General features: G+C 40.1%; 2 protein-coding genes across 2 annotated transcripts; both read right to left on the bottom strand.

The window, feature by feature from the left end:
• Window positions 1–1,650: 1,650 nt before the first annotated feature.
• On the bottom strand, window positions 1,651–12,866 carry slc30a5 (solute carrier family 30 member 5). Its single transcript, XM_084934699.1, has 16 exons — window positions 12,355–12,866; window positions 10,800–10,922; window positions 10,421–10,487; window positions 10,164–10,249; window positions 9,072–9,159; window positions 8,595–8,682; window positions 8,403–8,479; window positions 8,051–8,221; window positions 7,684–7,972; window positions 5,095–5,303; window positions 3,955–4,112; window positions 3,734–3,863; window positions 3,279–3,537; window positions 2,973–3,199; window positions 2,530–2,658; window positions 1,651–1,907 (listed from the first exon to the last, which is right to left on the bottom strand). The coding sequence occupies exons 1-16, from the start codon at window positions 12,423–12,425 to the stop codon at window positions 1,737–1,739; spliced, it is 2,343 nt and encodes a 780-aa protein (XP_084790825.1). The 5' UTR covers window positions 12,426–12,866; the 3' UTR covers window positions 1,651–1,736.
• A 4,106-nt stretch (window positions 12,867–16,972) lies between these two features.
• LOC146383449 (annexin A1-like) lies at window positions 16,973–23,974 on the bottom strand. Its single transcript, XM_084932574.1, has 12 exons — window positions 23,892–23,974; window positions 23,342–23,441; window positions 23,106–23,211; window positions 22,801–22,895; window positions 21,476–21,589; window positions 20,948–21,038; window positions 20,598–20,734; window positions 19,732–19,825; window positions 18,665–18,760; window positions 18,303–18,361; window positions 17,284–17,406; window positions 16,973–17,166 (listed from the first exon to the last, which is right to left on the bottom strand). The coding sequence occupies exons 2-12, from the start codon at window positions 23,402–23,404 to the stop codon at window positions 17,110–17,112; spliced, it is 1,035 nt and encodes a 344-aa protein (XP_084788700.1). The 5' UTR covers window positions 23,405–23,441; window positions 23,892–23,974; the 3' UTR covers window positions 16,973–17,109.
• Between the last annotated feature and the right edge of the window lie 2,290 nt (window positions 23,975–26,264).

Below are 26,264 nucleotides of genomic sequence, written 5' to 3' on the forward strand. Positions count from 1 at the left end.
TGATGCCACACAAATTATTTGTGCCACTCCAAAAATAATTTCTGTCCACTATGAGATAAAGGAGAACAACAGCCTGATACCTGCAGGCCTGACAACAGGAGATGTATCACTCCTGTAACACCTGTAACATTCAGCAGTCGCCTCATTGTTCTGACACACACAACAAAACTACTGACTACACAAGATTTCCCATAAACGTCGCAAATCTCTCACATCTCAAAACACTCCTAAAACTTCCTCCTTCCTAAACAACTGTTGCCATATCATTTTTTGATTGGTTGACATGGTACATTTTTCGACCAATAGGAAAGGGTGGGGTGTTTTGGTTTTGTTTTTGCTCACAGGCGGAGAGTGCTTTCGAGCGTTTTCCTTATAAAACGCTGTTTTTACCGTTTTTGCCCGCAGTAAATATAATCAACGATAGTATTCAGAAAGAAAACCAAACATTGCAGATATTTTTATCATAACTCTGGTTTTACGTGGCCTATCAACACAATTTAAAAACTGATATAAAGTCCACACTTTTTCCGTCAATTGTTCCGTCTGTCCTGCTCACATCTCCAATGGTTGTACACGTTGTTATTAACGTGGCTTCACTCCACATCAGCCACGCCGCTTTGCTCTCTAAAACACCGGTATCGGCACATAAGGACGCTGTCAATCGCATTATTGGCTGGACTATGGGATAAGGTGGCATCGTTCTAATCCCATACAGGAGCAGCCAGTCACTCACTAACACTGCAAAACAGAATTGTTAAAGTTTTAATTTTAATTTCAATTCAGGTTTTTTTTTTTTTTGTGCGCAACGCAGATTTTCTGTGCGCAGAGACCGTGCCAGCAGTGCGCAATTGCGCACGCGCGCAGCTTAGAGGGAACATTGCTCCAGAGTAGTTTGTTATTGTTTTTGATAAGATCGAGACAATGTTGCCCAGTTTTTCCATGTTAACCTGACGTGTGCACATAATGTTCACCCAATCCTGCAAGAATCCTTCCCAAAATTACAGTTTTTTAGTTTTTTCAAAGCTGAATCGAGCCAAACATCTACGGCAGGGGTGTCCAATCCCAGTCCTCGAGAGCTACCGTCCTGCAGGTTTTAGATGCATCCTTGTTTTGACACGCCTGAATCAAATGAATGGCTTGTTATCAGGCCTTTGCCAAACTTGATGGCATGCTGAAGAGGTAATCAAACCATTAGGGATGCATCTAAAAACTGCAGGACAGTAGCTCTCGAGGACTAGGATTGGGCACCCCTGATCTACGGTATCAATTTTTCCTTCTTGAGTTATCGATTCAGAAGATAGTTAGAAAACTTGACCTCTGACCTTGACTTCAAGGTCACGGAAATTCTAATTTGTCTGAGACTTTTATTAGCTGCATCTAGGGTATGAATACAAAAGCCTACATCACTTTCAAGCCAATCGGACTAACAAACCTAGATTATCTTTAGAGTCTGATTGGGTTTCATGTTTTTCCTTTTATAATAAAGCTAAAATGTCAGTTTACTTGAAGACAGAGTGTCTGCCATCATTCGTATGGTTATAATTGTGGTTTGACATGATAAACCAATCCCATAGCCTCTCTGGTGTGCTGTGAGTCTTTCGTACAAGGAACCTGAATTGTGACATTGGGTAAATAAAGACAACAGCAAAATAAAACCAATATATTCAGATTTATTTAAACCACATACGTACACTGTACATATCAATGAAAACAGACTTGTTAGCGTTTCTTTTGGTCTACATGATGCACGTCCCGTCGTTCAGGTACTTCTTGGACTCCATCTGCTGCGTCATCGCCAGAACTTCGTGAAACCCGGTGCTGAGTCCTGACATGTGCTGGAAGTACGCCTCCTTCTCCACCTGCACTGACAAATTGTTCACCCCGGCTTCTTTCAAAATGGCGGTCACCTGTTGAAACCAGATTACAGTCCACCATAAAAATCCTCAGCGCCAACAATCTAGCCTAAATGTACCTGTAAAACCTTTTTTTTTTTTAACATTTAAATATTTAATAGTAAATAAATGTGCATAAAGATATTCTAAGAAATTAACTGAACACAACACAGAAAAAAAGAGCAGCATGTTTAGATGTTTTTTTCTTTTGTTCTTGCAGTATAACAGTGCTGGTATAGGAGGAGAAATCAAAACCGGAAGAAAAGAAGACTTCGATTCTTTTTTCCTCCACTACATTTATTTTTTTACTGTTTAGTTACTAAATATGCAAACTGACATTTAATTTAGCCTTTTTTTGTTTTTAATTTGTCAGAAGGTTCAATAAAAATGACTTTTTTTTTTTTTTAAATTGAATTTTCTGGCTATTATTTCACGGTTCAGGTTTTACAGGATAAATATATAACTGTACTTCTTATTTATGCTTTATTAATATAGATTATGTAACTACCCAGTAATAACCCAGGTGTGCCATTACAAACAGCCAAGACAATGTTTGGTATTCATTCGCCAAACAATAGGATTCATTGCTGTAAAGTAAAACATTAGTATTAATTCTAATTCTAGAGTTTGTGCCAACCTGCTGAATGATCCTCTGCTCTACCACGTCAGACATGACCTGGAGGTGGATGGTTCCGGCGATCATGTTGGCTGAATGCCTCCAGAAATGAGGGTCTCTGTATGATAAAACTCCTTCAATTTTCTCAATCTGAAACATGAAGAAAATTAAAATCAGAAAATGTTTTTTGAAAGTTCCTATCCTGTTGCTTATGTCCAAAAATGTTATATATATACAGAATCCGCAGCCACGGCAGGGTCCAAGCCGTAATTAGGAACTAAAAAGTTAAAATAGGTAGGAAGTAGTGTAACCTGGTAAATTATTTTCTCTATTTATGTACTAGCTTTCCAAATTTCATTGATCCTGCAAACAGATAAGCAGTTCTCAATACAGATTCTCTTCCTCCCATGCACGTAGAAAAAAAATTTCACGACAGTCTGCTGAGCCCATCTAGATCTCCTCACCTTTTCCAGCGCATTGTTCAGGTCCTTCTCATGCTCTGGGGGAGTTCGCAGAAGCAGAACCTCGCAGGCGTCCTTCAACAGAGGGATGACACTGAGGAAAATGAGAGTGGCAATGAAGAGCGAGCATATGGGGTCAGCGATCAACCAGCCGAACTGCCGGATGAGGATGGTGGAGATGATCACGCCAACGCTGCCCAAGGTGTCGGCCAAGACATGGAGAAAGACACCTGGAGAAAAACAAATCAATAAATCATGACTTTATCTAGCTTTATGTTTCTCACCACAGACCACGTCTCAAACACACACCTCTCATGTTGGCATTCATGCCTCCAGAGCTGTGGGAGTGCCCGTGTCCCCCGTGGCCGCCATGCCCGTGGCCTCCGTGCGAGTGCCCGTGGCCTCCGTGCGAGTGCCCGTGGCCTCCGTGGCTGTGCTCACTGTGGGAGTGGCCATGATGTGAGTGCCCGTGTTCGTGTGACGAGCAGCTTTTGCCGCCATGGGAATGAGCGTGACTGAAAGCGCAGATGCCCACTAGGTTGACGAGTAAGCCTCCAACAGACACGGGCTGCAGAGAAGGATGAACAGAGTTCAAACCAGACGGACGCTTTCATATTGTCTCTATCATATCCAGCTGTGATATCCAGCTGTATAAGATCACTCCAAAACTGACAAGATGCAATCAGTAAATTTTAAAAGCCGTGATTTTAGTGACCAAAGGTAAAAAAGATATTCAAATGGTGTGGTGGAATCCTTTTACTCACCGTCAGCATGTCTGTGTTTATGTTGGGAGGATCCAACAAACGGGTGACCGACTCCACAAAGACAAAGAAAGCGATGACCATCAGGAACAGGCCGTTGATGAATCCGGAAAGAATTTCAACACGACCGTACCTGCAAAACCACAAAACACTCAGTTCATTAAGAATCCAGCTGGAGGTGATGTTCTTCAATTTTACGATCACGAGTTCTTGATGGATTTTACCCGTAGGAGAAGATCCTGGTGGCTTTCCAGCGGGTCATGAGGGCGGCAAACAGGCCCAGAACTAAAGCAGAGCAGTCAAACAGCATGTGGAAACCATCAGAGATGAGTCCCAGGCTGTTGGTCCAAACGCCATAAAACAGTTCCACAAAGGTGAAAGCCTGAAACAATGCAGAGCAACAAAAGTCTTACGAAATAGTGTGTGAGCCTAAACACAGCAGGCGAGTCTTTCAACAGCTTGAAATGCTTTAATGTATTAGATTAAATTATTTAAGATGATCTCCAGATGTGATTATCTAATTCTTTTATTTAATTGACAACTGGAAATTACTTTTTTTTACATTCTGTTCAGTCTGAGGCAATCCGTTGTTCTCACTGGGGTGTAGATTTTATTGTTTACTTATTAACTTGTGCATTTCATTTATTCCACCTGTTATACTTAGTTTAGTTTTATTTTATATTTTTTTAAGAAACAGGCACAAATCAAATATTCATACACACCCATCCCTCATTAAGAATAGAATAGAATAGAATAGAAGAATAGAAAACTTTATTTGTCAATTCCTTCAAATGTACTTGCCATACAAAGGAATTGAAATTACGTTTCACACTGTCCCATGCGTATACATTAAAAGACTATCCATGCAAAATATAAGCACAGTATAAGAATCAGGATCATTAAAGGTTAAGAAATGTGGAATTTCATTAATGCTAGCATAAGTGTTTCTTTGAATAGGTTTGTAAAAGTAAAATATGTAAAATATTAGCTTTTAGAAGCCTGCAACTGTATAATGTTAGACTGCTCCTCAGGTCATTGAACCCTTTATGACATATTTTCTACCCTTAATGGCAGCTATGATCTTTATTACTAAGATTCATTTTAGCAGGAAACCTCATTTCCAGGCACAAATGTCAGTGAGATGTAGATCGGATCCTATTAAACAGCTGATATTAAAAGACTGTGAGCTCAGACGTGTGTTTTTCCCTTCATTTCTCCTGTATACGCTGATCCATTTTTGGACCTCTAAGAATCGGCGTTCTGCTTTCTGTTGCTATTGGGGTTCGGGTACGGAGCTCTTACTTTGAAATTAGACGGTCTAAAATGTGAAAGATCAGAACAAAAACAAGCAACTTCCTACACACCAGGTTGAGACACAGGAAGTAGAAGATCTGTCTGGAGTCATACTCCTCCAGGATCTGTTTCAGGGAGTCTTTGATGAATCGTGGAAGGGACTGGGATGTGTGCTGCAGGGCGTCACCCATGAAATTGTAGAGAGGTGTCCCTTCAGGGGAGTAACCCACCAAGGTGCCCTTCTGGCCTTTCTTTGAAGGAGATGAGAGAATATTGGACGCTGCAGGGAGAGAGGTGTAAACAAGGGTTTTTGTTATTATTATTATTATTAGAGATGGCACGATACCACTTTTTTATGTCCGATACCGATATGAATCCGATATAGTGTTTTTTTTAATCAATAAAACTGTTTTTTTAAAATATCTTGCTGCATTTTGTATAAGTTCATACTCAAGTTTAAAAACAAACAAACACTAAAGCTATTCTGTTAAACCTGTATGCAAAAAATACACTGCACCCAAAATATTTCATAGTTCAGCAACACTGATCAATCTAATAAACTTAAACCTACTCCATCCTCCCTATTCTGGTATTTTAAAGAGTACTTACCTACCTAACTAATAGGGTTGCAAACTCCCAGCAAAAAAAAAAAAAAAAAAAAAAGGGAACCACCCCCCACCCTCCACCTCATGATGCTTAATCGACGTAATCAACTTTAATTTGATGCAGTGTGAAAAAAATGCACAGAAATCAATTATTTTTCAAGAATAATTAAATAGATTCAACATCTTTCTTCAACAGAACTGCAGACTGCACAGATGGTTGCTTCCCAAAGGAAAAAGTACTGTAGCTTACTAGGGTATATTAGACTTAATAGTTACTATATACAGTAATGGACTTCTATACATTTTAAATCAGATTAAAACTTTGGGTGTAAGATTCAGATAATTATTTATTAAAAGCTAGACATTTTAAATGAGAATAAGAAAGAAAAGTATGTCTTTGTGCCCCCCTTTTCCCTGTTAATGCCCTATCGGCCCCCCTGGCTCAACTTTGCTAGATCCGCCCCTGCACAGTTACCAGCCGTCAGCTACGTAGAAAAGGATCCTGGTGTAGAAAGTAATATTAAATAAATTCTAACAACAGCTTATCAAGCTGTTGTTCAGCCGCTGGTCTCCTTTTTCTGGCGCGAAGTGGGCGATAAACAAACAAGAGAGACGGACTCACGACAGAAAAGCCGATCAGCTGATCATCAATCAGTTTCATGATTAAAGTAGCAACAGGAGAGGGAAGAGAAGAGGGAGTCGCTCCATATATCGGTTGTTAAGCTTAACGCTGGTATGCTTTACAAACATTCAGAGATGAACTTACACACTTGCTTTACTTCTCTCTGGGATAACTTTCTTGGAGATAAAATGCCGGTTTGGTAGCGAGGCTCCAAATGCTCAACCAGACGCTGACAGGTCTTGCACGCCACAGCCGCTCTATCACGTGATGCATACTGCTCCGACGTGCTACGGTTATGAGCCGAGTTACAGCTGCTTTTGTGATATTTAATGGATCGGATTACATTTTTTATTTCTCTCCGATATCCGATCCAGTAATTTAGGTCAGTATACGTAATATCGGATCGGTCCATCTCTAATTATTATCCATTTCTAATTAGTTTTTATTAATTTTTTCGGTTTTCAGTTCAGTTCTAGTTAGTTTCCAGGATGGGTTTGCTTACTTCTGGCTAGTTTTTAATTAATTTCAGTGTTAGTTTTAGTCTTTATTTTAAGTATTATTGTATTAAGGGCATGTATCAGTGCAGTAATTACAATAAAAATAAAAAAACTTTTTGAAAACAGTTGACTCACAATCTTGTTTATTGACTTTATTGAGACCTCATCTGGCAAGTTTTGATAACAAAATCTTTATCAAAAGAAAAAAAAAATACACTAAGGCTATGTTTTAAATTTTAGTTAGTTTTCCCAAGTCCACAAAATTGTGTCAGTTAATTTTATTCATTTATTTTAGTTAATTAAAATATGTTTTCACATTTGCTTCTTTTGTTTAGGTTTAGTTACCTATAACAACTTTGGTGTAAACCCAGTTTAAAGACCAGGTTTTGACCAAAAAATAAATAATTAAAACCCGCTGTTTCAGAAACCCTTTCACTTTAAGTGAAAGGCAGGGGCAATGTTTTTTGTATTTGAACAGACAGAACAAAAATTCCTCGAGTAAGACAGATGTAATGTTTTGTTTCCATATCAATTTCAGGTTAGTCCCTGCCTGAGTTTTAAAGGATGTAAAGGAGAGTGGATTCTGAAAAGTCGGAGCTGCGTTGTATTAAATGTCGAGGTGGCATTTCTGGTTTTGTGACTGCGTTTTCTCAGATGTTGCTACATTTTACTAAATGTTGCCATGCAACAAATTTCTACAATAGGCCTTCATTTTTGTGTAGCACTTCCTGAGAGGTGTTCGCTCCATTTTTTCAAATCCCATCATGCATTTCCTAAAATGCCTGTTCTCTGTAGGCAGTGTCACTTAATTTTTAATTAATTCTTGTTTTGGTGTTTGAAGTCTTTCTCCCCATTTAACTTTAACTGTTAAATGCAAAATATGATTAAAAAGGCAGGTAAAACAAATTAGCTAGGTATCCCAGAGCCGTTACTCACACATAATGAAGAAGATGGCGCTAACCAGCACTCCACCAGAGAGCACGTGCTCTGTGCTGCCGTGGTGCGCTGGTTTGCTCATGGAGCGCAGCTGGTCAGTCAGCGGGTGAGTCCAGAAGTTTGCCAGCAGCAATGCGCTGAAGAAGAGGGCCAAGGCGCCATAACGGGCGCACCTCGGCGTCTCCATCTTGGTGCTGCAGATGGCCTCGACGTAAAACTCCAGGATCGTGACGGAGAAGATGATCATCCCGAAAGGCAGGACGAGAGAGGACCACGACTCCACTTTGCTCTGGGGTTAAGATGAGATGTTTACAACACGGCTAGCTAAACAACAAACACGTTTTATCATGTGATCTGGTGCACGTACTTCTGTGGTCGCAGAAAGTACTATAACCCAGGGCAGCAGCACCATGGCAGAAACCAGGTTGTCGAGGGCATAGAGACGTTTGGCACCGCCGATCTCCACTGACAACTTCCTGGAGGCCGTGTGGAATCCGACCTTCAGACACAGGGATGCCACCAGCAGCACAACACCACCCTGACAGGAAGTACAAGTACACATTACCATAAACATAAATATATATATATCAACAAGGAACTGAATCAGACAGAAAGAGACAGACTCCCTTTCTTCTGCTGTATATAAACTGAATTAAATTATTGGAAAGCCAATATTTAGAAAGAAAAAAACAAGAAGGTAGGGAATAAGCTTTACTCACTTTGTGATCTGCTACCCCTAAAAATGAAATCACAGTATACAGGAAGTGAGTGAGAGCACTGTCATGGTGTCCCTCAGCTGGTTATGAGGGGGAATCAAGGCAAATGCAGTAAAGGACAGAGGCGTAACAACGCAACACAAACACAAACTAACAAACACTGACAATGGACTAAAGTGTCGGCTCAAAGGATACGGTGCTCGGCCATCTTTGCCATGAGATCATCGTTGTCAAAGAGGAGCAGGCAGATCACAGCGATGATGAAGAAAGCAGCACCTCTAGTCTGCACAAAGTCACAGCAAAGTAAACAGAAATGCACATTATAAACATTTAACAGAGAGTTCAATCATTTACCTTTTTCAAAATAATGAGTGTTTTAAATATTATTATTGTGCCTCTTTGCCTGCTCTATAATACCAGTTCTTAAACTGCATATGGAGGAGAGAGGCGGCTTGTAATCGGTCAGTTGTGTTTCAGTTTATAATTTCAGTTTATATTTATAATGAAGATTTGTTTCCTTCACACAAATAAATACAAACATTACCTGTACTTTTCAAACATCAGGAAATGAAACACAAAAACATGTTACAGAGATAAAGTGCTCATGTCATATAACCACGATCACACCGACACTAAAAGCAGTTTCTGCCATGTGAATTTATGGCCTCCTACCTTTGATGGCCCTCCTCCTGAGTTTGTGAAGAGAACCCCAAGAAGAGCAATGACCACAACGTCACTGTGCTCAAACAGCAACAACGTTCTGTGAAAGACACAATTTTAATAATATATCTGAATACAGCTGTGAGTCTGCAGATACTGACAAAAATTTCTGGCACAATTTCACCTACTTCCAAGGTGCAAGAAGAGGATAAGAAACTAACAACGCAGGAACTCCAGCAACACTCAAAGGTAAAGAGGAACAACTCTATTAACTGACCAACGCGTTTCGGCATGTGGCCTTTATTAGGGTCATGACCCTGATGAAAGCCACATTTACCTTTAAGTGTTGCTGGAGTTCCTGCATTGTTAGTCTGCAGATATTCTTATAAACACTTGTAGGAGGTAGGGATAGCGTACAAAGCCAATAAAATGCCATGTAACAAGCTGAATATAATACAAGAACATAAGTTTGTAAAGTAAAATACTTGCCTACTACATTAAAATACCACTTTAAAGTAGCTCACTGCAGGAACTGTGCATGTGACTTTCTCTGGTCTTAAAATATGTATTTGTGGGTTTTACCCGCACCTGGTGGGCTGTAATGCTGTAAAGCCCCAGAAGCTCTCAATTACTATTAAACGGCAAAACCAGAGGAACATACTGCCAGATGTTGAACAAATACAGTGTGTGTGTGAAATGAGATGCTACTGTATTAACTGAAGAAACATGCAAATATTAAGAAATAAAGACAGGTGTCAAATTATTCTAGTGAAAATTCTGCCAGGCAAAGCAATCATGTCTGCCATAACTATATGCAGCAGTTTAGGTTGGAGACTGTGAGATGATCTTTGAAGTATCGTTGGATAGTTCCCAGTTAAAAATCCACAACCCTAACTGCTTTAAATTGATCAACTATTCCCTGAAGGTTGTGTCCTTGTGCACCTGTAGCTAACCTGACTTTCTTGTTTCTTTTAGGAGACCCCCAAACAACAATTTTTAGTCCAAAGAAACACAATGGGACTCTCAGGGAAGGATTTAAACTGTTTTCCTCCAACTCTAATGCTGCATTTGGTTTTATTTAACTACTGCTTAACTACTTCTTACCTAAGAGGTCCACAAAGAGTTAGGCCGAAGAAGCCCAGGAGGGATATGACACAGCTGAAAACAGCATGCTTTAACAACTTTATCCACTGCAAAGAAAATAGATTCATCAACAGAAATTAATATAATGCATAAGGTGTTTTTTTTTCTTTTTGCAAAGCTAGACTTGAATCATCTTAAACACGACATATATAAGTTGTTCAAGCTAATGAACAACAGTAAAAAGAACAGGAAGATTAGAGGTTTTAAAGCAGACAAACCTGTCTTTTTGAGATGACTTTTCCAGATGAAAAAGGTTTTTGGAAAAAAAGCAGAAACACTGCACTCCTAAAATCAAAACAATAAAAAAGAATCAGCATGTTTTCACCATCTATAAATACAAAATGAGCAAAAGGTCTTGGTGAATAATCACATTTTGTCTTTAACTCCACCTGAAAAACCTCAAACACACTCACTGCAGCCGGTAACACGTTCAGCTGAGATGATGGACATTAAATATCTATTCATCGCTCTTATCGAGCAAGTGTGTGAAGTTTGCAAAGTCAACAAAAATCGGCCAGAATAACTGTAATTAAGATTTTTGTCACTACAGAGCAGCTCTAACTAACAATAATACATAAAAACACAAAGAGTACTTACCCTAATTTCAGTATGAAGATGAACTGAACTATGTGAACCACTTTTAGGATATCGTATGACTCAAAGATCCCAAGAGCTTTGAGGACCTTCGAGATGACGAGTAGAACAATGTACCTGGTTAACCTGCACAAGGAAAGAACACGCTACACATTAGTACAGGCTGTGTGTGATAAGAGCAAAACCAACTGTCATCTACACTGATTCTACCTATGGGCAAACTTCATACAGTAACAGGCGTAATCTTCCCCAAGAAACAAAATCTGAACTGTTCGTTCTTATAGAAAACCTCTGTGTTATATTTCCAGTTTAGTCTATTGTTTTCTACCATTTTCCATCAGGTTTCCCTCTTCTCCCAGGACAGAAATATTTAACTTCAGTTCACTGAGGGTTTAAAGAGAGTCTGTGTGTATTCCTTTTTTGCACCTCAGACTTTCAGCATAACAACAGGTCATGCCACCTACAGAAACACTGAAGATTATGCAGTGATTGGATTCATTAGTCATGGGCAGGAGAAGGAGTACTAAACGCTAGCTGAATGCTTTTGTGGAGTGATCTAGGAGGAGGGATGATCGGCTTCTGAATGGGAATAAGACCAGACAGATGGTGAACAACTGATGTTGTGCCTATCCTGGGACAGGATGTTGATGTGGTGGAGGAGTGACAAGTAACCATGTGTCCACATCTACAACAACATGAACTAGAAGTCAAAAACAGAGGCTGTATAGAAGAAGGAAACAAAAGGGCTCCATTTCCTAAGGAAGAGTTTGAAGATTTTCCCAGTTAGTTGTGGTGAATGGAGTGTACTGTGCTGTGGTCTGCTGGGGATTCAGCATCACAGCCCTTGACACAACAGACTGGATAAACCAATTCTTAGACAACCCCTGATAATTTTTAGATGCCCACTAACACGTAGCAGGCTGGATTCAATCCTGAAGGTTTTTATACCAACATACAGCTCAGACTAAGGGTATAATGAATACTAATTTATTAATAAATCAAATCGCTTTTATTGTCACATCACATATGCAGGTACAGCACATGCGAGTGAAATTCTTGTGTGCAAGCTTCACAAGCAACAGAGGTGTGCGAAAATACAATAACATACGAACAAAGCAAAATATAACAATGGAAATCTGAGATTTATAAGAATAAATACATGTACAAATATAACACTGTATGCATTACTGAATATGTATACCAAATACCTATATACGTGTGTGTGTGTGTGTGCATACATATATATATAATAAAGTAAAATATAAAGGTATAATGCTTAATAATAATGTAATGACTATTAGTTTATAAGCAAATCTGACGGCTTTTTGTTATAGTGTTCTTACATATGGTGTCTGGTTGCAAATATCAGACACAACAAGCAATGGGAAATAATAATGGTGGTTTTTCCACTGCTGTGGACAATTTACAGAGTAATCAATTCTTCACAAACGCTAACGTATGGACTACAGATGCATAGATGAGACTTGAATGATTCTTGACATGAAAACAGTTACATCAGTTTAAACTGAGAGTTTTTGATGAAGGAAGGAGAACATACCTGGAATCGGGCACTTCGACCATCCCCAGCTGACCCCCTGAGAGCACGTTACTGCTGTATTTTTCTTCCATTTTCAAGCTCCCCAAAACCCACCAGCTCCACTCCACCGAGAGTTACTTCTGTTACTTGTGCATCCTTTACATCGCTGCTGGCAGGAGAGTCAGCTTAAACTACGGTCTGTTCACCGCCGGAGAAAATAAACTGGCTTCTTCAGCGTTCTATTCATCCTCCCGTCAGTGTCTGATGTGTAAACTACAATCAGCTGGTAGCTTTGTTAGCGTATTAGCCGGCTAGCTAGCCACTTTCCCCCCAAAGTTTCCAGTGGCGTCACGTCCTCGGTGTACGGTTTACTTGACCCAGAAGCTTGTGGACGCGTGGTCAGAAAAAGATACTGAAAAGGTATGAGTCTGAAGTGCTTGTAATAACCGAGAAAATCCGCAATGACAGGATAAAGAAAATCAAACACCCGAGCTGCCCGTGTTGCCACGGCACTTCCGGACACGGTAAACGTTACGTGCAATTACTCGTCAGCGTTGCGCCTGCGCAGATAATGAGGATAGAAGATATATTTTTATTTGTTTGTTTGTTTTTCACTTTATTTAGAAAGTTGTTTTATGAACATTTTCGTTGTTTCTTTCTTCCTGGAGAAACATATAAAATATATTTTAAAAAGTTGCCCTTTGTCGTGTCCTCCCCCTATGGCTCGTGCTCCTCTGCAATTTGTTTTTCTTCTGCTCTGGATGTTTTTGTTTCTCCCGTGGGTTTCCAGCAATGAGTTTTTGAGTTAATGTTTTGTCTCCCGGATCCTGCATCTGCAGTGTTATGAGCGATTTTTTTAGCCACATGCAAAACAGACCAAATTTCCTTTAAGTAAGTCCTTTCAAACAAAAGCCCCAAACATATTGGCATTGGAGATTTGGTTTTTGTCTTGTTTTGAAATTTTTACTTTTAAGTTTTCGAAAACAACAGTGCAAAACAACAACAACAACAACAAAAACACATACATGGGAAGAGTACCAAAAAGGAAGGAAAAAGAATAACATATGCATGACATATATGACTATATCAGGGGTCCAAAAAGGACCGGATCTGGGAATACCCAAATGTACCCCAGATTTAGACAGTTGCACTTAAGTACAGTTTTTTTTGGCAATGCTAGGATGCCCGACTACTCCAAAGATCATTGTTTGCTACTTTGCTGGTCTAATTATGTATTATTAGAATAATTTCACCATTCTTTAATGTCTGTGAAGGTTCTCAGTCATCCAGGTCATCGTAGTCAAAGGAGCTTGCAAAGAAAAGCGTCTGGACTTCTTTAAGTTTACTTGAAGACGTTTCACCTCTCATCCGAGAAGCTTCTTCAGTTCTAAGGTCAAATGGTGGAGAGTCCCAGATATAAACCTAGTGGGAGTATCCCCCCACAGAGGGACAAAAGGACCCCCTGATGATCTTCTAATCGCCTGAGCCAAGGTGTGAAACTGGGTGTGGGTCCCAATCAGCCAGAGTTTCGGGTGTGTTCATTGTGAAACCTGGCCCCACCTTATCATGCGAATTCCTGAGGTCAGATGGCCCAGGATGTGAGTGGGCGTTAAGGCGTCTGGGAAGGGATCTCAAAACTGGATTATAGATGGCAGAGAGTTGGTGTCGTAAACCCCCGCCTCTGTTCAAAGATGGTCGCTCACAGTGGACATAGATGGCTTCTTTCACTCCTCTTTCAAACCATCTGTCCTCTCTGTCCAAAATGTGAACATTGGCATCCTCGAAAGAGTGTCCTTTATCCTTAAGATGCAGATGGACTGCTGAGTCTTGTCCTGTGGAGGTGGCTCTTCTGTGTTGTGCCATGCGCTTGTGAAGTGGCTGTTTGGTCTCTCCAATGTAGAGGTCTGGGCATTCCTCGCTGCACTGTACAGCATACACCACATTGTTAAGTCTGTGTTTTGGCGTTTTGTCTTTCGGGTGAACCAGTTTTTGTCTGAGCGTGTTGCTGGGTCTGAAATGCAACACGCTCAGCCACAGAATCTGCCATACGGATTAATAAATTATCACAGACAGAAGCAGAGCAAATCAGGATGAAAGTCTCAGCCACGCTCTCCAGTGCCAAAGTCCCTCCATCCAACCTCACAATACAGGAAAAGAAGGCCGTCGCTTCCCTGAGCAAAGACCACAACATCACTGTTTTACCAGCTGATAAGGGAAGATGCACCGTGGTCCTAAACACTACAGATTACCATACAAAGATCACTACTCTCCTCAGTGACAACAATACCTACGAAGCCTTAAAGCGAGACCCCACAAGCAGCTACAAAAAGAAAGTTACAGTTTGCCTTCAAGACTTTGAAAAGGACAAAATTATTGACCGCCTTACATATCACCGCCTTTACCCAGGGGATGCCATACCCTGCATCTACGGACTTCCTAAAATCCACAAGGAAGCTGTCCCACTCAGACCCATAGTCAGTAGCATAAACTCAGCCACTTATAACATTGCTAAACACCTTGCTACCATCCTTGCTCCTCTTGTGGGGAACACCCCACACCACATCAAGAACTCCACCGACTTCACCGACAAGGTCCAGAAACTTACCCTGGATCCAGATGAAACCATGGTGTCCTTTGATGTAGTCTCTCTCTTCACTTGCATACCCACCACGGAGGCCGTGGAGACTGTCAGAAAACGACTACAAGAAGACAGCTCCTTGGAGGACAGGACCAACTTCACACCCGATCAGATTTGCACACTGTTAGACCTCTGCCTCACCACTACATATTTCAAATACAACGAAGGCTTTTACAGACAAAAACATGGCTGTGCCATGGGCTCCCCCGTGTCACCTATTGTAGCCAACCTTTACATGGAGGAAGTGGAAAGGAAGGCTCTTGGCTCTTTCAAAGGAAGAGTACCCAGCCACTGGTACAGATATGTGGACGACACCTGGGTCAAAATCAAGACACAAGAAGTGGAATCCTTCACTGCGCACATTAACGCTGTGGATAAAAACATCAAGTTCACCAGGGAAGACACAAAGGACAACTGTTTGCCTTTCCTGGACTGCGCTGTGCACATTGAAGAGAACGGCAAACTCAACATCGAAGTTTACCGGAAGCCCACACACACGGACCAGTACCTCCTCTTTGACTCCCATCACCCTTTGGAACACAAACTTGGAGTAATTAGGACCCTACACCACCGGGCAGAACATGTTCCCTCTAAGCCTGAAGGAAAAAAGAAGGAACACACACATGTAAAGGAAGCACTCAAAACGTGCGGCTATCCTAAATGGGCGTTCTTAAAGTCAGCAAAGAGGCACAGAAAAGAAGATCAGACACCAGCGAGGGAGGATAAGAAGGACAGACGCAACAACATTGTCATCCCCTATGTAGCCGGTGTATCAGAAAAACTTAGGAGAGTTTTCTCCAAGCATGACATCCCGGTGCATTTCAGACCCAGCAACACGCTCAGACAAAAACTGGTTCACCCGAAAGACAAAACGCCAAAACACAGACTTAACAATGTGGTGTATGCTGTACAGTGCAGCGAGGAATGCCCAGACCTCTACATTGGAGAGACCAAACAGCCACTTCACAAGCGCATGGCACAACACAGAAGAGCCACCTCCACAGGACAAGACTCAGCAGTCCATCTGCATCTTAAGGATAAAGGACACTCTTTCGAGGATGCCAATGTTCACATTTTGGACAGAGAGGACAGATGGTTTGAAAGAGGAGTGAAAGAAGCCATCTATGTCCACTGTGAGCGACCATCTTTGAACAGAGGCGGGGGTTTACGACACCAACTCTCTGCCATCTATAATCCAGTTTTGAGATCCCTTCCCAGACGCCTTAACGCCCACTCACATCCTGGGCCATCTGACCTCAGGAATTCGCATGATAAGGTGGGGCCAGGTTTCACAATGAACACACCCGAAACTCTGGCTGATTGGGACCCACACCCAGTTTCACACCTTGGCTCAGGCGATTAGAAGATCATCAGGGGGTCCTTTTGTCCCTCTGTGGGGGGATACTCCCACTAGGTTTATATCTGGGACTCTCCACCATTTGACCTTAGAACTGAAGAAGCTTCTCGGATGAGAGGTGAAACGTCTTCAAGTAAACTTAAAGAAGTCCAGACGCTTTTCTTTGCAAGCTCCTTTGACTACCATTCTTTAATCTTTTAATGGCCTGTTCAACTTCTTCTTTAGTTATATTTGATATGAGTCTCATATTCTGGTCATTTGTAACTTGGGGCAGCTCCAATTTTGCTAAAAATGTATCAATGGCTTCCTTACTACATTATTTGGGTTGGGAATACAATTTTTGATAGTAAGCATTTTGTGTTTTCAAAGCACTAAAAAAAAATACAAGCGCATGACATTAACCAATTCAAACACATTATTTTAACCCTAGATGGTTTTGTCAGTTATCTGGAGGCTACAAGTTTATGTAATATAAAAAGCCTTACTGCTGACTTTGAAGATTAAATAGAAAATACTTGATTTCCCATGTTATTTTCTGCATTTCTAATAACCAAATATCATTTTAATGCATATTTATACAACTTCCTCATACATTATATTTCAAAGGACATTAAAAGAAAGAGAAGAAATACGGTATGAAATGCTTGGTGCTGGAATAACTTCTTTATTAAAATTTCATCTCAATAGAACAGAGTAGTCATGCACTTCAGATTTAAAGCTGTGAGTATTTAGTGGAATAAGCTGGTCTTGGTTTCCAGAGTAAAATGGTAACAGATGAATTTCAAAAAGCTCCACACAAGCTAAGCAGGACTTTCCGATAGTGCTCCTTGGTGTCTTTCTGTGGAGCAAAGATATTATTAGCTGAAATTTCCAGATACTGTACACTGTCATTTTAGTGTTTAATCATTAAAGACAACATGATAACAACAAGGTTTTTTTGTGTTTTGTTTTTTACCTCTATGTCATCATTCAGGGATCTTTGTTGACAGTTCCAATATACCTCCTTGATCTTCTTGAGGTCGACCTCAGAGCGACTCACCAGTATCCTGTTGAGGGTTTTCTCACATGTGCCTGGTTTCTGTGAGAGCAGAGCAGAGCAAAGCTTCAGTTATTGATTTTATGCTATATAGACTTTATGTTGGGGTTAAGATCCAAATAGTTACTTAAGAGTTAGCTGCTGATCAGAAACCTTTTTTCAGTGGCCAAGAGTACGGACTCCTTCAGCAACTTGCAGTGTTCCTGTAGCTATGTAGTATATGGGACACAGGTTCACTTTCTTCTAACAACTAAATAGTATGTACAAGCACCCTCAACTTTCTGAGGCAAAAGTCTAAGCCATTCATTGTGGTATTTTCTAAATGTAACTTGTTAAACTAAGGTTATATAAAGTAAATTTAAAACAAACTGGAGCTCTGTTATTTGATATGCTGTTAAGTATTGTATACTTAATATAAAGTTACTATAAGTGGCCCAGCTTAAGTCTTTAAGAGGACTTAATTTTTGAGGGAACAAGTAAGTGAAGTAAGTAAATAAGTGAAGTAAGTGAACAAGTAAGTGAATCCGTTTTGCAATGTAGATACTGCAGAAGTACTCAATCTCAAACTGCCTGAACAGTTGAAAACATCCAGCTTCCAGACTACATTAGTCCAAAAACATGAAATTACTTACAGACTTGAACCTTCCTTTTAAAATACATAAATCACACACACACACATTCAGGTATCTTAGTGAGGACCTTCATTGACATAATGGTTTCCCTAGCCCCTTACCCTAAACCTAACCATAACCTAATTGTAACCCTGACACTAAAACCACATTTTGAGCCTCAAAAAGGCCTTCAAACTTGTGAGGACCAGCGAGTGTGTCCTCATAAGTGCCTGTTGGTTCTCACAAGTATAGTAGAATGCAGATTTCAGTCCTCACAAAGATAGCTAGACAGGAACACACACACATGAAAAAAAATTATACACACACCTCCAAAGCCTTAACAAGCTTCTGGGCAAAGACAGCTGGTGTGTTCCAGGCATACTTTGCTATGGACATCAAAGAGAGACAAACAGTTACAAAATGATCTCAAGTCGAGTCCAGATGCTGCGCTGCCTCACAGCTGTGTTAGAGCCCATACTGTGGAAATCTGTTTTCACGTTATACTGCTCAATCAATCTTAAATCTCTCCTGATCTTAATGTACACAAGACGTGCTATGTGATGCACATTTCCTGCTCGCGAGAGGATGGATTTCATCGCTCACATGACCTTTGATCTCACCCCACCCCCACCTTGAACAGAAAACACAATTAAAACTACATAAACTGATGAGGACAAACATCAACTTACCAAGGTCGATGAGACAATTTTCAGTGTCTCCTTTCAGCTCCTTTTTCAGCACTGTGGGTAATTTGACATCCGTCTGTTTGCCAAATGCCTCCAATACTAATAGGTAAACAGACAAACTGGTAATTCTGAGTTATTAGACCAAAATCAAATATGTTGTTAAGGCTATGCAGCATATTTCATTAGCAACTGAGGAAATGAAAAAGTAGTTTTAAAATATGTATAAACATAAACATTCAGATTTTAGTGACCAGTGAAACATTAGGCTGAAGTTTTAAAAAAAAAAAGAGCAAACAAATACACCATTACTTCACACAACAGCAGTTTCGATTAGAAAATTTATGCAATTGTACAACAGATTTCAGGATCATCAGTTCAAACAACTCTATGCAAATGGAAGAGTATAGTAGAGCCTTCAAACCTAAGAACACTGTACTAAGTGTCAAGCATAGTGGTGGTAGCATCAGGCTCTGGGGCTGTTTTGCTGCCAATGGTATGTACATTGCAAGTGGAAGGGAAAAGAAGGAGGACTAGTTCCAAATTCTTCAACTTCACTTTAAATATCAAATTTCAAAAACTGCTTTTGCAATGGATAAAGTAGGCCAAGATTAGCTCCTGGAATGGACTTCCCAAAACCCTGACTGTAATCCTGATGATACTTTGCTAAAACCGGGTCCATGTCAGGAAACCAGTTTAAATAAACACTACCAGTTCTGTTAAGAAGAACGGTCAAATATCCAGCCAGAATCATGTCAGGAGCTTGTTGATGGCTACCAAAAATATCTGGTTGAAGTACAACTTGCTCAGAGACATTTGACCAAATGATAGTGAGAGTGTATGTATATGTTTGAGCTTGTATGTATTTTGAGCCTATAAGCAGATAAAAGGTAAACAGATTTCATAACTCTTGTAAAATCCAGACTGACTGTAACTGTATTGTTCTCAAACTGCTGGGTGTGTTTCGCCTCCTACCTGCAAGAGTTTGGTTCCACCTGTTTTTCCAGAAGTGCATTGTGTCTAATGAGTCAAACCCAACCAAGAAGAAGTGTTCACACTTTTCAAGAACTCACCTTTCCGGAGGTGAGGATAGCTGCGCTTGGTCATCAAGTCAATGAAGGTGGACACATTGAATCCGCTGCCCTGCTCACATAACTTCAGCAGCGTCTACAGACACACACAAAAAAAATTGGATGATAATCATAAAGACTTATACTCCTTATAATTTCAATAATTTATATTCCAAGTATTTTACCAAAAGTCAGACTTATTCTTCGCAACTATGCCACTGTTGCACCATGCAACAAACGTTATATATTTTCGCTTAATGTGCATATGCAGACCCCTATAAATGCAGCATTTCCTACCCAACCAAAAATCATGTGTCTAACTGTATCAGGAAATGGCTGAAGTTTTTTTTTTTGTTGTTTTTTTTTAACCACATAATTATGACTAATGAGTATTCCAGCTGTGAAAAATGAAGCCAGCACCTAAATGGAAATAACTGCAGTTCCTCTAGTGGCCACATGAGGCTGACTCTAAAACGCAGCCATTGACTCCCACGTTAAAGTCCCTAGAATTACAACACTAAACAGCCTGATACAAAAAACTGCTTTGATCTATATAGCCAAGAAGATTTTGCTTCAGCTTTAGTGGGTGAAATTTCAGTGTTTTATTAGTTCGTTGCTTAGCAAATAAAGCACAGTTTATGGGTGTAGCTTGCTAACCAAGTGTGCTAATGTCCACCAACATGTTCGTTTGAATTAATGACTACGTCCATCTTTTATACCCTCTATGAATGTTACATTATGTTCACACACATGTTTGGCCAAATGCCACAGATAGGAACCGTTAAACTAGAGTTCTCAAAATATATTCTCACATAATTTGTTGACAACATAAAGCAAAATAGTTTAAGATTTTGTTTATGTGATTTTACCTTTGTGTCTTTTGAAACAAGATCATTGTCTACGCGAGTGCTCTCATCTCTACCTCCACTTAGTAATTCCAGGAGGATCTTGGTGTAGTTGCCACTGGTCTCACTCTTAATAACTTCTTCCAGCTCTTTTTTGTACTCTGAGGAATCAGGAGAATTTCAGAATAAGCATCAGTTTACAACAATATGATGGCCACATGATGACTACAATAAGTCTAGCTTTCTAGCAGCTACAGACACTGAAGACACTTATGAGTGTCAGCTAGATACCTAAGATGTTGTATAAAATTCTATCTTAGTTCAGCATTAAGCCCAAACAACAACCATGTGATTTCACATGACTGTGATAACACCTTGGTTGAAGGCCTTCTTGATCTCTTGAATCTCTTGGTTTGTTCTTGTTGCCAAAATCTCAGTCAGAACTTCCTCATCTGTGCCCAAACCCTGTGGGAATAAATCAAATAACAGAAATAATAAAATCTATAAACAGTAAGAAGAAACATTTAAGGGCCCCTCAAACAGAATTACAAGTAAGTAGTTTGTTGTTTTTTTTAATTTGTTTATTCTAATCTACGTTTAAGTTTTCTTTAACTGTGGCACAAAAATTCCCTTAAGTTCAAACCCCAGACCTACAAACCAAAAGTGTGCTAGTGGGAGGGTTCTTGGCCAATACTGAACCAACTGGCAGTTTTGTGATCACAATTTAATTCAGTTACTAATGACACAACCTAAATGATAAACTTAATCTAAATATGTAACGTCTCAATTAACTGAAAAAAACATCAACAAAAAACAACAACTATAAAACTGCTCTATGAATGAAAACAAAAGAAGTAATATTGCCCCAATCAAAGGTTTAGTACATAAACCACAGATCCTACCTTTGTGGCTTTCATGAGTTGGTAGGCATCATTCTGAGCTGGTGTCATGAGTAGTGCCAGACAGATGTCCTCCAAATTTCCTGTCAAGGCTGCTTTCAAATTGTCAGTCAGCTTCTGCAACACACAAGGATGATCTTTCTGAAGGACTACTGTCCACTGTAATCATCTTTTGAGTTTTGATGCATTCTCAATCATCCAGGGAAGTAAATCTCCAAAAGTTGATTCTGTTGATTTGGACGTAGCGTTTTGTGGGAGAAACATTTCGTCACTCATCCAAGTGACTTCTTCAGTCTCAGCTGACTGCAGGTTTCCCCAATCTTATAAACAGAATTAAGGTCATGAGAATTTGCTTAATTAAGATTAAGGAACTGACCTCCCAGCCCATTGTTCCTTCAGTGGGCTGGTTTCAGTCATTATGCAAATGTACTGTTTATAAGATTTGGGGAAACCTGCAGTCAGCTGAGACTGAAGAAGTCACTTGGATGAGTGACGAAACGTTTCTCCCACAAAACGCTACGTCCAGATGAACAGAATCAACTTTTGGAGGCATCTTTTGAGTTTAAATTAAATATATGACGGTTATCTTTTGTGATGTGAACACTGCGTTTGTAGACCAATTATGACTCAGTTATATGGTTGCTCAGTAATTGCTGACTTGTTATGCATTCAGTTACAGATAACAAGGGTTCAACACCCTTTAGCCTCTAGACAACCACTTTGAAGTGAAAGTGGCCTGGTGGTGGGCAGTCTGTCTCCTGCAATCACTGTCGCCTCAGCTCAGTCGATTGAGATATATTTCTATATAAAAGCAAGGTTGTCGAGTGTCTGTCTCATTTTGAAGTTAAACTTTTATCCTGCAGCAATGACGTCAACATTTGTAGAGAAATTTCTGTCTCTGATCTATGAGGTTCTGGCTGGACTGTGAATGTGTGTAGAAAGCAACAGGTTTGGTTTTTCACCAGCTACCAACTTGACTGCATTCATCCACCTCGCAGACGGACTCCTTTTTACTGCCAACAATTTCAAAGGCAACAACACTGCAAGTTTATTGAACATGGTCAAGTTAATTTGGTCATGCCAAAGTCTCCAGCAACCATTTTCTCTAGTGTGACTGTACCATTAGAGAGCTGGCAGGGTAAAGGCTGTTTCATGTCTGGTCTGACAGCATCTGAGATGTAAGGTGTGATGTTTGATTTTTGGAGCCAGAAATCAACATATTCCCATGATGCACTGAGCATTTCTATATGTAATATTTTCCCAGACACTACCATTGTTCTCAGCCTCATGCTGTACAGATTTGAATACAGCAGAAATTAATTACTCACCTTCCCATTTTCCGTTTCATAGACTGCTTTGATCCTTTGCCTCTGCTCGTTGCTTCGCTTTACCAGGACTGCAATGATCGCATCCTCATTCACTCCTGTTGAGATGACAAGTTACATTTTACTGTAAGCACCACAAAATGATAAAATCATCCAAGCCAAAAGAAGCAAACTACCTCACACCCAATTCAAAATTGCAATAAACATTCGTTTTTTCCGACCTGTATTTCAGCTTTAAACTTCATATCGTCTAAATTAAAACAAACATAACGTGTATAATATATTAAAACGAGAGAGTGCACACGCACCTTTACTTTCAATGGCACGTCGAAGAATTGCAGTGTCGTCGCTCGCATTGAAGTTTGGATATGGAGTGACTGTTCCATAATAAATAGGTTTTTCCTTATCATTCACCTAAAAGATCAGCCAAAATACAGACTTTAAAGGACTTTAAAAAGTTTATTCGCCAGCCAGTAAAATTCATATGAAATTCAAATACTCAAGTAAGCAGACTTGGGTGCAATATCCTCACAATATGACTCACTTTGACAGTGTCATCATCTGAGTTTCGGGAGAAAATGTCCTTCAAACGATCGAAGAATGGCATTTTTGCTTGGATGAAAGACTCAAAAACTGAAACCAAACTGTAAAGAGAAAAGAGTAGAGGGAAAAGGTATGAAATTTAGCTCTGAAACCACCCTGACACTTCCTTTTAATCTCATTCTGTTTAGTCTTCTGTGATTGTTAGCAGCAGGTGTGTCACAGGGAGGAGCCACAAAAACTGCAACTCATCACAGAGATCACACTCTCCACAATGCTCTACCACAGACATACATACATACTCTGTTTTAGTCACTGTGTGTTTTTAGCCACTTGGCAAATATCTGTTCTTCTTTTACAGTATTTCTGTAATTGCCATCTAACTCCTGAACTCTGTTGCTGTCCTTACTCTGTGGCTAAACTGTCCTTCTCATTATAACGTTTGTCATTAAGTTATCTTTTTCCCTTTATTTATCCTGACTCACCTGGAATTCCTCGTAACAATAAGAAGATGTGAGTTCAAGTGTTTTACATATCCAGCAAGAAACCCTCACCTGTGCTGCTGAAGACCGTCCTGCACTCTAGCTCGTAGCTACTGCACTGTGGAGCTCACTCTGCAGCGTCTCCACCCATCACTGTGCATTTTCACCTGCAGAGGTTCAGCCAATCATGTCATACCTCTCAAATTCTTTTGAGGCGAAAGATTCATATGCCTCTGGGACTGGTTAGACAACTTTTCGATTCAGACTAATCTGTACGTGTTACACTTTAATCAAACCACTTAGTTGAAAACAGTCACAGATTTTTTTGGACAATTATACCTTTAACTTGGCAGTGTTAAAGGTAAACAACATTGTTGATACCAATCAAGGAATACTGTCAGGTGTAGTCTACATGAAAATGTTACTTAACCATACCTTTGTGGCACTCCCTTAATTCTTGCTTGAGTTTGGCGCCTTGAGTTGCAGTGCAGGTAATGTAGGGAACAGGTTTTGAAAGAGAGCATGTATATTAAAAACACTGCATTTGGTTCTGCTGCATTCATTTTAATAGAATGGTTGCTGGAGGAGGACTAACCAGTGGTTTTTTTTTTAAATCTGTGGTATCAGAAGGTTACCCTGCTGCTATAGATATAGTTTCTATATCAATAAATCTGTTTTTCCTACATCATATTATAAAATTAGAGAAAAGTAACAAAGTAAAAAGCCAAACAAACTCTGCTGCCAGTAGTAGGGGAAAATTGAACGGCAAGTATGGGAACGTGCTGTAAGGTATGAGGATAATAACATACTATATAGAAACATATATAAAAGCAGGTGAACTGTTGTTAAGGTGTTAGTGAGCGGCTGGTGTTTTTCCGTGTCCTCCTGTGTTTCCCCGCATCCACCCCTGGGCGGTGTCCTGGCCACTCTTGCTCACCTGCTCCTTGTTCCGTGACAATCAGCGTGGCTGCATTTAAGCCTGGCGTGGTCATCTCTTCTTTGTAACTCTGTCAGCTACCTATGGTGACAAGACGAGTTCTCTGTAGTTGTATACTGACATCATTTCCTTGTGCCAACAGCTTGCCCTTGCGTACATTTTCAGCCTGACTCTGTCTGCAGCCTCACACAGGCCTCTCATCAAACCTTATTAAACTAAATTAACGCAGTGTACTGTAACTCAGGACATGGTATTACTATAGTAACATCCATACATAGAAAACATATTACAGTATTAAAACTAGAGAATTACAGTAATGCAATGTATCATCAGGTCATGGTATTTCTAGGTTAACATATTGTAAAATACAACATTGCTGCCAGTAGCCTGATGTAAAAGTGTAAGAAATACAGGAATCAGCTGTAATTTAGGCCATGTTTTGACATTAAAAAAATGTAACAGATAGAGATACAAATAAAAATAGATATGGTAACATCTTGTAATTAATATGTCATGTTTTCAGTATTGCCAGACCAAAGTAGCAGACTACTATAACAGATTACAGATTGTTACAGTGTCCGCTCTGGCGCGGCTGGCTTCCGGCGGAGCAGGCTCGTCACTGCAGCCCCTGTTGCTTTTGCACCGCAGCTGCTGGGTGACCCCACGTCTGGGGCTCTCCTCAGCGGGTGGCACGGTTGCCCCTCTGATGGCCCTCCTTGGGCTCTCGCGCTCTGGGGACCCATGCCTGCTTCATGCCCTGGGGGGCAGGGCTATGGCTGCCCACACTGCCTTGCAGATCGTTACATCGAGAAACCTTTTGAATACAAGCGTGCTCACACACACAGGTGTGCACACAGGTGTACACACAGGTGCAGACATGGGTGCTCATAGGCGCAAACTATATCTTTCTTGGCTCCTACCTCAAAGCACATTGTGCGCTGTCAGTCTTGTATGCTGCACAATAACGTTCAATATTTCGCATTTACTGTTACTTATACTTATCGAGGTTATTGCTGTGGTGTTATGTTGATTGTGTTGCTCTCTTTTTGCTTGTTTTCTTTTTTTTCTTTCAACAGGTGATCCAGCTGATTTGTTTTTTTTAGTGTCTTCTCTCACTGTCCCTCTTCCCCTCTGTTTTTCTTTCCCTCCCTTTCCTATACCCCAGTCATGTCTGTCCTGCCTGTAATAACTTAAATAATTAATAATAAATGTTTCATTTGATTACATTTTATATGATGAATTATGCAGAAAAAGTAGAATTGGGCTGTAAGATCTATTGCTTTGTTACCTATTCAAGTTGTGTATCATGTTTTTAAAAAGTAACTAAGTAACTAATTACTTTTGAAAACAAGTAATCAGTAAATTAACGGGATTACTTTTGGAAGTAATCAGTAATTAGTTACTAATTACTTTTTTCAAGTAACTTGACCAACACTGGTTGCCACATACTGTAGAGTAATGTAGGAAAATTGCTTCCAGTAGTCTACTGTAGAATAAATGAACTACAC

This window comes from Perissodus microlepis, chromosome 7 (genome assembly GCF_051167445.1).
Source record: "Perissodus microlepis isolate ML-2025 ecotype Zambia chromosome 7, ASM5116744v1, whole genome shotgun sequence".
NCBI classification, from domain to species: domain Eukaryota; kingdom Metazoa; phylum Chordata; class Actinopteri; order Cichliformes; family Cichlidae; genus Perissodus; species Perissodus microlepis.